Here is a 13,922-nt window from a genome sequence, read left to right on the forward strand (position 1 = left end):
ATGGATAGAATTTGGATCTGATATTGTACTATCCATCCCCAAACTCGAACTTAATATCTTATACTTAAATCCTACCCGATATCCGATTGGATAAGAAAAGAGATATTCATCCCCATACCCAATGGATTTGGAGATATCCACAAATAACTTATTTCCCCATACCCAACCCATATCCGCTCTATACCCATCCCATATCTAAAAAAAATAAATAACTAAAATAATTTTATGTATATTATCAATCAAAACAGAATTACTAATTCAACATAGAACATAATTTATAAGTCCAGATTTTTAGAAATCAAACATAGAAATAGAATTACAATTCAACATAGAATATATCAATAACCAAAATAATTTTAGGTATATTATCAACCAAAATAGAACTACCAAAATAGAATTATAAATATATATATTTGGATATGGGTTCAGATATTACCCATACTCGTAGGTTCGGATCGGGATCAGATTCGGATTCGGATAGAAAACAACACTACCCATACCCTACCCATACTCATGCTACAGTTTTCGAGTTTTATCCAAATCCGAACCCAAGCCCGATCAAACCCTATTTTTTGGATTTGACTGAGTTTGGATAGGATGCATTTTCATCGGATCGGATCGATTTTGCCATCCGTAAATGTAAGCTGAAATTAATGCAATATGAACAAGCTGTTTATAGCTACTTGATTACAAGCTTCTCTAATCTCATATGCTTCTCTTTACCCACATCCTCCATTTTGTTAGGGCTCATTTTCTCCTCTTTTTTTTTTAAAATAAATTAGTGCTAGTTATTGCTACAGCAATAGAAAGTGCAACCATATATAATGAAGGCCTAAAGGGTGAGAAATATACCAAACAATTTTTTTAGCTATTGGGCTTTATACCTCTTATATATAAATAAAAAATAATTAATCTATAATAATCCAAAATTTCATTCAAAAAAACTAGTTAGAAGGTATTATTTAAGATTTTTAATCTCGTATAGATACCTAGGATCCACCCATTACATAGCCGACGTGGGACTAAATATATATCTACTTAAATCTTCATATATTCTTTGTATTTAAGTTCGGCATCCTCATTTAGCTAAAAGTTCAAATCCATTTAAATCTAATCACAAACACTACGATTGCTCATGATTAGCACAAATAAATCAATGTTGTAGTGAGTATTAGTTCATATAGGCTATAGACTAGATTCGCTTTGATATCATTCATAACAATCCAGATTCTCACCTAAACAGATTAACCAGAAAGTATAATTTGAGTTCCTTAATATTATATAGATATCTAGTATTTATCCATTGCATAGCCACTATAGAACTAAATGCACATCCGCATGAATCCTCACATAATCAATTCTAAAGAAGATCTTCACCCTCTTTTTTATAAAACATTCCACCCTAGTTAATCTAGTTTAAGTAAATCTTCTTTGTTTTAAATAAAATTTTTTAAGCAAATTAACATATGCCCGATCTTTTCATTCATTGATTAAGGGCCTATTTGGATATTCATATAGCATTGAGATGAAAATCTTGTAGAGACTAGGCTTGGCCCATCCAGTATATATCTTCTAAATTATACGCATAGATTATATCTAATATTAGAGAAATTTTTTATGCATCGCAGGTGGTACAGAATCGTGCACACCGTCCGCGGTGATTGGCTCACATGCGGAGCCGGAAGAAAATTTTTTTTTTCGTGCGTCGTACCCCGACTTCATGCGTGAGCCAATTACAGCGGACGGTGTGTGTATTCTGCATCGTTCGCGTGCACAAAGAATTTCTCTTAATATTATAAAATACAAGACTTGGCTCAGCCTATGTCAATTGAACCTTGTTCGGTGCATGCTTTAACGATGAAAAAGAAATTTTCTTCCTGTGGAATTCAATCAAGCCCACTCTAAAAAATTTTCTTTGAATACTATGCATATGAGCCCAAATGTTTATATTCTTGTGATTCTTGTTGGATTGCACAAGATTATTCTTGTGAATATATTCCCTTCAAATACAACCCCTTCAAGTTATGCTAGCCTAGCGGTGCTTTTAAACCATTCATGTACCATGGGCAGGCCACCACAATCACAAGCTTCAGCCTAACATCCTTCTATGAAGTTAATTGGGGTCAAACTCCTATGATATTATTATTTACTACTTTGCATGAAACCTCCAACCATCTTGCAATGACCATTGCCAAAAAAATCTAAGCAATCACCATTCATCAACTCCTCCATTGCACCATTCCGAGGAGCACATCAATTTCGAACATGTCATCTAAGACAGTTTGACAATACTACATAACGGTGGATATGTTTTGCATTGGTGAGCGTGATTCAATGTGAGTTGGAACATGTCTACATTCCAATTTAATTCAACAAGTGTTTTGTATTAGCATACTACGAGGGCTGTTTGAATGGTGGGCGATTGTTATTGCTATTGTGTGGCTCGCTTGCTTTGGAGCCTTTCAATGAAATATAAAAAAAAATAAAAAAATAAAAAAATCATATTCAAGGTGTCAACAATTTCATTAATAATAATAATGGTTGAAATTAATTCTCTTTATTAAATATAAATTATTACTGCAAGATTTCGATCGGATGCTGTTATAACTGGAGCTGGATGTCATTCAAAATTCGAGATGCTGGAGGAAACCTATAAGAGAAGTCTGCACAACTGAATGTGTTCTGACGGAAGATTCTCTAAATCGAAGTTAGTCAGAGAGGTGAGTAAAGAGAGAGGTCACTTTTCTGGGAGATCTCCCTCCCGAAATTATTTCTTACTTGAGGGTCTTCTTCATACCTCTTTTATATGAAGGTAGAGCCGCAGGCTGCCAGTAGGAATCGATAGGTTATTAGACCTAATTCATTAGACCATTGAGCCACATTCTATTAGTTCGTTGGGGAGAGAAATCCATCCACTAATTTTTGGATCAAGGTTGCTAGTTATGGAAGTCCGTTGCAAACTTCACCCACGAAACTAATTGAGTTGGCAGTCAGGAATGAGCATGGAGTCGGGATCTCAGACCCATGTCTAGTGCGATTTCGTCAAGTTGCTCCGAAGACACTCCAAGGAGAGAGGTGGTCCCAGTCGGCAGGTTGCCCCGCAACATGAGCCACTCCAAAGTAGATGATTTGATATTTCACATGAAATAAAGTTGATTCACGCATCAAAAGCGTGCATAACTTGTATACAAAGACATATAAAACATCAGGACCACCATGTGCTCTTTAGTATTATTTCATTAATAATGCCTAAAATTAGTACCCTGCAAGGATGATGATGGATGTGAGCCATAGGCAGGTGGATGGCATCATATTTGTATTAACAATGAAAGACAGATCAAAACACTTCACAAACTTTTTTATAAAAAGATACAAATCATCGCGACCTAAGAAATATCTTTGGATGCTTTGGAGGAAGGCTGTCCACAGCCACAAAAGCGTGGGGCAGACGTTGCCATATTTTATCCACCCACAGGCTCACAAATGATCCAAAGCTGTCAGAACAGAATAGCGAACAGCATTTCTCACACCTTTCCATGCGTATTCAGTAACAGCGACATTCGTCGAAATCATTATTAATTGTCATAATGACTATATTGACCGTTCTCTATCTCCTTGGTTCTCATAATTTAGTATCATTTAATATGAGGATAATGATTATTATAAATAGTCATTATAATGGTATTACCGAAAAACTTGTGCCCAATGCTAGAAGAATAACTACAGAATTATCTACAGTACTATTCTGTCGTATAAAAAAATTATTTTCTTATCTGATGATATAAGAATATATGGACAAAAGACTAGTATAGAAATCTAAAATTTAAAATCTTAATTATATAATAGCTATCCTAACTAAATTAGGATTCAACGACACCTATTATTCAGATATTGATATGTTATTATATGTATAAAGTTAATGAATTCCCTAGTTGAAGTAGTGAAAACATCAACTGCATTCCCATAGATTGTATGTAGGACTGAAACTAGATCAAATATGGATCAGATATTAATATATTTATATCTATATTTATTTTTTTTAATGAATATAAATATGGATACGAATATTAATCAGATGTAAAAATTTATATTTATATTTATTTTAAATAGATATGGATGTAAATTAGATAGTAAAAGTATAACTATAAATATGAATATAAGTCAGATAATTAAATTTTATAATTATAGAATCATAAAAATATTACTAAATGCATGATAAATCTAGTTCATATAATATTAATATAGTGGTATATTTTTCTTAAAAGATAATGCATGCTGCATAAACTTACATAGGATTATAGATAAAATCAAATCTTCAGATATAAATCGAAGAGTTATTTATCTATATTTATATTTATTTTTTTTATAGATATGATACGGATATAGATATTGATTAAAAAATAAAATATTATACATGCCACTTTCATTTTTAATTGCATGTCGAAATATATATCTGCTGTGCCATCCAAATAGCTAATCTAAGAAACACTCGCTTCCAACTACCCAGTCCCGAAGTCGCGCGGAGGCGCGGCCATTTCCGACGTAATGTTACATCCACCTGTCAGTTTTCCGAGTTCGCTACGCGTCTCGTGATTGCCGTTGCCTAACTTTCCTCCATTGGCATTTAGTTATGAAGCGGACGCTGCCGACGGCGCGAATAATTAACTTCGTCCACGTACCAAAGGAACGCCTCTTTGTGGACCAGTCACCTAAAACTCAAATTTACTTGCGGGGTGTGAAACTGGGTGAAACGAAACAGACACTATGCGGCGTAACGTCACATCCACGTTTCTGCCCCCCGAGTACGCTACGTGTCTCAGGATGGCCGTTGCCCGAAATTCCTCCGTTGGCGTTTATTTCTGAAACGGACGCTGCCCACTGCCCGAAGTAATTCAACTTCACGCACGTTTGAAAGGAACGCCTGTTTGGGGACCAGTCATATAAATAAAAGGCTTAAACTCGAATTCAATAGCAAGGTGTGAAAGTGGGTGTATTGTGTAGGTCTTTTTGGTGATGCTGGGGCCTTCACGCGAACCGGACGGTGTGGAAACCGTTTTGATATCGTCGGGCAGGACGGTCAAAAAGTCAGTGTCGGCAAAGAAGATAGAGATGCCACGTGGCATCTTCGACGAGGACGCATATCCGAGTGGGGCCCATAACAGCTCCAATGATGGGTACACCTGAGAGAAAGGTTTTGGTGGTGAGATGACACAAATGCCCTCGCATTGCCCCCACGGAGGTGGCTTTGGACGATTACCATGGATCATTTAACAGGAGCAAGCAGTATGGAATAGAAAACGGAATGGCTTTCCTCGAGATTCATGTGCAAGATTAAAGAAAGGCTCGGTTCACGTACGGGCGGATGCATGAGAAAATGTGTACTATAATAAATATGTTTGGCCTTTGGACGGTTAGAGTACGATATAGTTAAAATATGTAACTTTGGTTTTAGATGGAGATCCCCTTGCCAAATGAATACATGATGCGCATAGCTCTCTCCGATGGCTTTGCACCGTAGTTTTTGTTTTTTCTAGGGTAATATACCATGATACTTTTGTTTAGGTGGCAGTTTCCAACGACCGGAGAAGATTGACAGTTGCATGGGGAGGGCAATCTAGTAATTACGGCAGCAGCAGCCCGGACCAAGGACGGATACCCATCCTATCAAACGATTGAGAAAGCAAGCAAGCACCATCAACTAGTCCCTTCACAAGGGATAATGAAGAGGCCCCTCCCACCCCACCACTTATTTATAGCTTTACACCTTGTAAAAGGGAAGCCATTAGAGCAAAGCAAAGGGAAGCCATTAGAGAAAAGAAACTACCCACACCCTCTTTCTCTCTACCCTTTTCCAGGGCAAACGCTCTACTACTCCCCATGCCCCCCATTCTAACGGCTATTTTTTCTGAAACGAACGGCTAATCTCTCGCTAGAAAACAAAGAAGAGGAAGAGAAAAAGCTGCCAGCGGAAGCAGGGAGTGAGGGCAAGAGAAGATGGACTTCAACTCCTTTCTGACGTCCCTGGGGACGTCCTTCCTCATCTTCGTGGTGTTGATGCTTCTGTTCACGTGGCTCGCCAGGAAGCCCGGCAACGAGGTGGTGTACTACCCCAATCGAATCCTCAGAGGGCTGGAACGATCGGAGGGGGGGAGGAGGACGAGAAACCCAGTCGCTTGGATCAAAGAAGCCTTCAGCGCCACTGAGGCCGATGTCGTCGAGGCGGCCGGCGTCGATGCCGCTGTCTATTTGGTTTTCCTCAGTTCCGGTATGGCCTTGGATTTTGGCCTCACCCCATTTCCTTCTTTGGATTCCCTTTTATATTTTATAGTTTTGTGGATCTTTGTTGATTTTTTTTTTTTTTAAAATTTCGAGTAATGCTTTTATGATTCTGGCTTTCAACTTTTTTTTTTCCTTGTTTTCTTGTACTCACGTTTGATGGATTTTGAGTTTTTTTGTTTTTTGGGTTTGGGGGGGGCGGGTGGGGGGTGTTGTGGCCGGGGTTGATTTTATATCTCCTACATTATTCAATAATAATCCTTCAATAATGACTTGTGGGTGTTTTTCTCTCAAAATATAACTCGTGGGTGTTTGTAGATGGTCTTTTTACTGTGCTCATAAAAATCGACGATCTTCTTTCCTGATATGAGTTTACATTTTGTTTTATCTTTTTTTTTTTCTAAAGAAAAAAAAATGTGGCCTAGGGTGACAGAAATTCTCCCCAAAATAAAATAGCTAAATTTTGAGGATTTTGCGATTTTTTTTTTTTTTTTTTTTTTGATATATCGGTGTGATTCTATGGCTGCCCGTTTAACTTTGATTTGACCATTTGAAAAGATTTGTTTTAGAACTACGTATGAGAACTACTATCACACTGTGAAGACCTTATGGGGGGTTATAATGCTCCGTGTTTTGTTTTAATTGAGATCGAGGGTGTCTCTTTTTTCTCTAGCTTAAAAATTCTTTATAAATTTCTATAATTTTTACTTTATATATTGTATGGTTATGAGGTATTTCTGGGCATGCTGTCTCCTCCTGTTGTTCTGAGGTAGTGTTTAATTTGGTTGGAAATTTCTTTTTCTCACTCATTATGAATCCAGCATTTGGGTTTCCATTTTTGTTATATGTGGATTTGTTGTCCTTAGGGATTCTTTATTTGTGGGTTGTTTTTCTATAACCTACTATGGGTAACGAAATTTAGCCTGCCTCTTTAATAGATCTTTGTATGTTTGGGTAAAGAAATTCAGACACGTCCTTTATTTTGAAAATGAATTCAGACTTCTTCGTTCTACAATTCTATGTTTGATAAAAACATATATATTCTTGACATTTTCTAAAATATTTTTTCTCAATATGTTGTTTTTCCCTATTTTTGTTTCCTTTCAACAATTATATAAATGATGGTAGCTGCATGGTCCTTTCCTTATTGTGCTTTTCCATCTTATTTTGATGTTTAAACTTTGTTCTGTCTCAAAATCTTAATTGCAACATATGAATTGCATATTAGGGGCTTGCTTTTATGCTTGTTGGGTGATCCCTTCTCTGTGACATAATTCAATGATCGAAGTGTACCAAAATAGGAGCTTTAGCTATTTCATTGATAGTAAATCCTTTTGCCTTCGGTTGTCTGCCGAAATAGTGCTAAATCTGCTAAAATTTGTCATTTTCATTGAATACTTTATGAAGTGTTGACACATTCTTTGACTTGGTAGGATTTTGTCTTCCAGAGTTAATATAGCCTTATTTCATGTCTGTATTTTATTATTATTATATTGTAGAAGCAGCATTTATTAAACTATGAATCAGTTCAGTTGTTCTTCAATAAGAAATAGGGAAATTCTTGTATGATAGAGATTATAGATGTTGTTCTCATGCCCTTCAGTAACAAAATTACTGAACTCAACATGCAACATTCTGAATAGTTTAGTTCTTCTGCCTATCCAGTTCTTGGGATTTTGGTGTTCTCTGGCATCGTGCTGCTTCCAGTTCTTCTTCCAGTTGCCGGAACTGATCATAATGTGAAGGCGCATGCTGAGAACAGCAATGGGACCTTCAACAACCTTGACAAGCTATCAATGGGAAATGTCCAAGTAAGTTGCATTAGTCTTCTGTAGCTTGGCATTCTTCTATTGGAGAAGGAAAAACAATCACTGGGAAGTCAAATGAATTGTTCATAACCATTGACAACTACCTGATTGTGCTAGCATTGTATGTCTATAACCATATGTAGAGGGATCATTACTGCCTACGGTCCAGTTGCTACATTGCCTTGAGACTTTTGCAGTCATTTTGGTTTAAGATTCTGATCTTAATGATACCCATCTATCAATTTCTTTGCATGAATATGGATAAGATGTAGGCTGACCAAATTGGGTACAAGCAATTGCTGAAGGAGTTCCCATGTTTTTACACTGCTGTTCATTTTTAGTTCAGTGTGTTTTTGTTCTTCTATGTTTTCATGTGGTATCAAAAGGGCTAGATTCATCAAATTGATTGTGCTTGACTCTGAAGAAGAACATTCTTTGGTGAACCTTTTTTGGTCTCTCTCTAATACCAAATATGACCGGAAGTACTTGGAACCTCCTCTATCGACCATCAATGCATCGTAGTGAACTAAGCATGATCTAGCAAGAAACTCCACCGTAAAACTGTTATCCTGTGTTGATGGAACTCCTAAGCCACCTTGACAGGTCATCGTTCTAATTGTCTTCTGATTTTACCATTTATCCACCTCAACAACAATTCATACAATGCTATAACGTCTAATGAACTACCAGTATCTCTCTAAATGGGTAGCATCTGCATTGCACAGTGGTTTAACAGCGGATGAACATATCCACATATACTACCTGCTTAATTTTGTAAGAAAAGCCTTCCCATCAGATCCAGTATGCTTATAACAATATTAGGTGTGTCTCTTGATGAGGATCAAAACTCAAACTCATGAAACTTGCTCTTCCTAATATCATATTGAGCAGTTCAGAAATTGACTTCACTAACTCTTACATTGTCATCGTCCATGATGTTCATGCTCATGCACTCTTGATTGTCTCATCAATTAGCATTCACAGTAGGGTCCCTGAATATCAGTGATTAAACTAGCACCCAAAATCTGTGCCTTTTGACTGACTGAGAAAAAAAAATATATATCATGACTTCTATTGGGCGCATACTGTTTCTTAAACATATCGAGACACCAAGTATGAATTTGGAAGAGATCCTGGTTGGACTATTCTTTGTGGTTCTTCTTTGGATAACCAACCAACTTGGCTAAGCTTTTCCTCCTTCCAGGGACTCAAGAAAGAAAGTTAACAAAATAGCCTGGTAGGGAGACGGCTCAATTTCAAATAGCTCGGTTAAAGTTGAAGTACTATTAATTTAGTGTGTTATCAGTATCGATACCCTTCACGTGTCTAGCCTCTTTAATTTCTCTTAAAAGTGAGATGTACGTAGTTAAGTAGATGGAAGTTTCAGAGGGTTGTCATCTACCGGTGGGAAATGTTGCATCCATTTGATTAGAACATAGTTATGAAGCTTTGCTTATCACAGTTATGTATATTTTTTCAGGAAAAAAGTTCAAGGTTGTGGGCGTTTTTGCTAGGAACATATTGTGTTTCTTTTGTCACCTTTTATGTGCTATGGAAAGCCTACAAGCATGTCTCCAATCTGAGAGCTGCAGCAAAATCGAGTCCAAAAGTGAAACCTGAAGAGTTTACCGTACTTGTGAGAGACGTTCCTAGAGCTCCACCAGATCAGACCATAAAAGATCAAGTTGACTCATATTTCAGAGCACTCCATCCAGAAACCTTCTACAGGTCAATGGTGGTGACAGACAACAAAGAGGTAGCTAATCATATTATCATTCTGCTTATAATTCTTGTTTCCGGTACTTATGACCCAACCTGCTCCAATAAAAGCAAAAGTTTTAGAATTCTCCATGAGCAGAAGCAATGTCATCTTCCTTTGTTTCCTGTCTTTTAGGTCAACAAAATTTGGGAAGAGATGGAAAGCTACAAAAAGAAACTTGCTCGGGCTGAAGTTGTGTTCGCAGAATCTAAATCTACAAGCAAACCAAATGGCACAAGACCGACCAATAGAACCGGCTTTCTTGGTTTATAGGTGCAAAAGTTGATACTATCGATTATTGCAATGAGAAAATTAAGGAACTGCTGCCTAAATTAGAAGCAGAACAGAAAATCACTCTCAGAGAGAAACAGCAAGCAGCAGCCCTGGTTTTCTTCAATAAAAGGCCAGCTGCAGTTTTGGCCTCCCAGACCATCCATGCTCAGATGCTCGATACGTGGACCGTGATGGAAGCTCCAGAACCAAGACAGTTACTATGGACAAATTTGCCAAAGAAGTTATATGAGAGGGAGGTACGACAGTCTATTGTCTATGGTGTTGTCTTTCTGACTGTGGTGTTCTACATGATCCCAATTTCATTCATCTCTGCAATTACAACCCTGGAGAACTTGAGGAAGTTGCTTCCCTTCTTGAAGGTTATAGTGGACAAAGAAGCAATTAAGACAGTTTTAGAAGCTTATCTGCCTCAGCTTGCACTTATTATTTTCTTGGCTTTGCTGCCAACATTCCTCATGTATCTATCGAAGGCAGAGGGGGGGATCCCTTCTGAGAGTCATGCAGTGCGAGCTGCCTCCGGAAAGTACTTTTATTTCATCATATTCAATGTCTTCCTCGGGGTTACAATTACTGGAACACTGTTTACTTCTCTGAAGAAGATTATAGGTCATCCTGGGGAAATTGTTAGACTGCTTGGGACAAACCTGCCTGGAAATGCCACCTTCTTTCTTACATTTGTTGCTCTGAAGTATTGTTCTCATCTTCCACATTTGCTTAGTTGCTGCTAGAGAGTAAATATTATTTGTTTCCACATTTGCACATCTATTTCAAGTTTCTATTCATACAGCATCTATTTTCTATCCATTCTGATCTTAATCTTTAAATGCAGCTCATTTTTTGTATATCTGTAAGATGATTGTCTCTCTCTTTTTCGGCATACAATACTAAGATGTGCTTTGTTTCACTATGGGATGATTTATAGTGGTAAACGACCTTTTTTATTGTGCTTCTTTTCAAAGCTTTCCTTGCATGTAACTTTCAGCACAAGGATCCAACTAATTTATTAGTACAAGACTTAAAGACTGACAGCAGGTAACCTGATGCTAAAAGCTATTTTACTGTTTTCTCCTAGGAACTAGTTTCTGCTTAATCACACCATTTCTATCTTAAACACTTAAGAAGCACTTAGCTTTTCCAGCATATAGGCTCAACACTGGAAATATTGTCATTTTTAGTTATTGATGAGAAAGAAATAAGCAATTGGAGAAAACTCAGGAGTTGCAGAGTAGAGGATAAAGTTTTACAGAACTTATTATCCATTCTCCTTTTATTAGTTGCATAAAGAAACGAATGCATAATTATACATTTATATCTCACATTTGTCACTAGAAATACAGAACTCTATTTGTTTGTGGGCTTTTTAAGGGTATCTAAAAAATTGATAATGTACCGAGGGTCATCGTTACCATCTAATCCATTTCGTTATTGTTGTTTTCATTGAAAATCTACTTGCAATTGAACTAAATGATTAGAAAGCACTAGTTGTTTCAGTCCATGGTGTATGCCAGATGCTGTTTTCTGCAAGCAATTAAATGGTTATAGCATTACCTGTAATGCATAATCAATTGATGGTCAAGACGGTTATGATTTTATGATATCCTTCTCAAGTTTCTTACCAAGAAAGCTGAGTTCTGTCCGTTAACATATTTATTTTGAGCATGGATTTCTATAAACTGTTTAACTAGTAGACTAAGGATACTTGCTTCCATCTAATCTCGGCTGTTATTATGTTTTAATTGAAAAGTGTACTTGATAGTGAAATCTGTCTTGACTTCTTAGCAAGGCACTTTTGGATATATTATGCTAGCACAATTCTCTATATGTAATGATGCAGACAAAATATTGAGTGCATTTGAGAATAATAGAATGGCTCAATAGTGGATATAATGATACTGATTGAGATGTTATGGTCATGTCTAGATATAAGCTCCATCTTGTATCAGAAAGGCCCAATAGGAGGTGACATAAGTAATATTTGGAAAAAGTAGTGTGATTAAGTTGTAGGAAAACAACAAAGTTTATAAGAACAAATGCCAACAAATGAATCGTCAAAAACCAATATCAAATAGATTGGATGAGGTTTGTCATATTTTAAATATTTCTCTATGAAAATTTGATATTTCACTTTCATAAGGGAACCTAATTTATAATCCATCTTTACAAATTTGTGGTCTGTGAGTTTATTATGGCTGTTTGCCATTATGTCCATTTCCACTGGAACTATGACAAGGGATTTGATGTACTCCTGCTTGGGTTTCAGATTTTTTGTTGGATATGGGCTTGAGCTTTCCCGGTTGGTTCCTCTGATTATTTTCCATCTGAAAAGGAAGTTTCTATGCAAGACTGAAGCTGAGGTGAAAGAGGCATGGGCCCCTGGAGACTTTGGTTATAATACTAGAGTTCCCAATGACATGCTTATCATAACAATTGTCCTCTGTTATTCAGTAATAGCTCCTCTGATCATCCCCTTCGGTGTTGTATATTTTGCCCTTGGTTGGCTTGTTGCACGAAATCAGGTGAGCAAAAAACTGTCATCTATTTTTAGGAAAGAAGGCTAAATAATAATACTAATTTATGATTTTACATCAACAGCCTGAAGTTTGTCAAAGAATATTTCATTTAAAAAAAGCAAGAACCTTTTATGTTACCTTCAAAATATAAATGGCAGACATATCGTTTCAATAGCTGATAAAAACCTTGGAGATTTTCTTTGTTTTGAATGAAGTTATTGCAAGAGATAAGAAGAAAGCTAACAACCTAATTATTAATGTAAAATTTCATTGCATGAAACAGGAATGGAAATGACACAATCCAACAAAATATAATTGATTGCTTCCCTCTATGCAGGCACTGAAAGTTTACGTCCCAAATTATGAGAGCAATGGGCGAATGTGGCCTCACATGCACTCAAGAATTCTTGCAGCTCTGATCATCTACCAAGTCACCATGTTTGGCTTCTTTGCGTTGAAGGAATTCTATTATGCTCCATTTATGTTGCCCCTAATCATATCTTCCTTCATTTTTGCTTTTGTATGCAAACAACGTTTCTACCTTGCCTTCTACCACACTCCATTGGAGGTTGCATCCCGAGATTTAAAGGAAATCCCAAATCTCGAATCCGTATTTGCAGCCTACATTCCTCCTTGCTTGGGGCCTGAGAAGCTCGAGGATGTCGATCAATTTGAAGACGCTCAATCACAAACATCTAGAACTGCATCTTTTTAACGTAGAATGCATGCTCCTTTAAGTCCCAGTGCAGCGTTTGTTCATCTTCTTCTTGCTGATGGTTGTTGATATTTACTCCCAGGATTATATAAAGCAGATCTGTTCGCTTGCTCGAGAGTAGAAAAGTATAGATGCTGTTGATTGGTTGTACATGTGTGCTTCTTTCCTGAATCACGTGTTTCAAGTTTGTCGTCGGTTGTTCTTGTATGAATCCTGGTGATTTGTTGTGTCTGTTGATAGAAGTCTTATGGTATTATATTCAGCATACTAACTGTAGTGACTGAGGCTACTATATTCATACTGTGATGTCATATAGTTCCTAGTTATATCTTGTGTACTTGAAGTTGTAGGGAAAAATTAATTGATGTAATTTGTTTTATGTGAAAAGTTTCTAATGCAGTATATTGTTTTTAGCTACATATATGGTCAGCACCTTTTCCTGCTTGACATGTTTGTGGTAGTGATTCGTATGCACTGATGCCATTTCCACCTGGAATCTTCATCACAACTTTGTTATCACTTTTCCCCATCATCATTGAAGTACCATTGAGGACAGATGG

General features: G+C 36.9%; 1 protein-coding gene across 1 annotated transcript; it reads left to right on the top strand.

Annotated features, from left to right (window-relative positions):
• Positions 1-5,771: 5,771 nt before the first annotated feature.
• LOC105034485 (CSC1-like protein ERD4) lies at positions 5,772-13,779 on the top strand. The gene is given in 7 exon segments (XM_010909672.4): positions 5,772-6,265; positions 7,942-8,087; positions 9,565-9,840; positions 9,979-10,111; positions 10,114-10,825; positions 12,398-12,653; positions 12,985-13,779. Coding segments are annotated over 7 exon segments (2,172 nt in total). The 5' UTR covers positions 5,772-5,994; the 3' UTR covers positions 13,363-13,779.
• Positions 13,780-13,922: the final 143 nt, after the last annotated feature.

Source organism: Elaeis guineensis, chromosome 2, assembly GCF_000442705.2.
Source record: "Elaeis guineensis isolate ETL-2024a chromosome 2, EG11, whole genome shotgun sequence".
NCBI lineage: Eukaryota > Viridiplantae > Streptophyta > Magnoliopsida > Arecales > Arecaceae > Elaeis > Elaeis guineensis.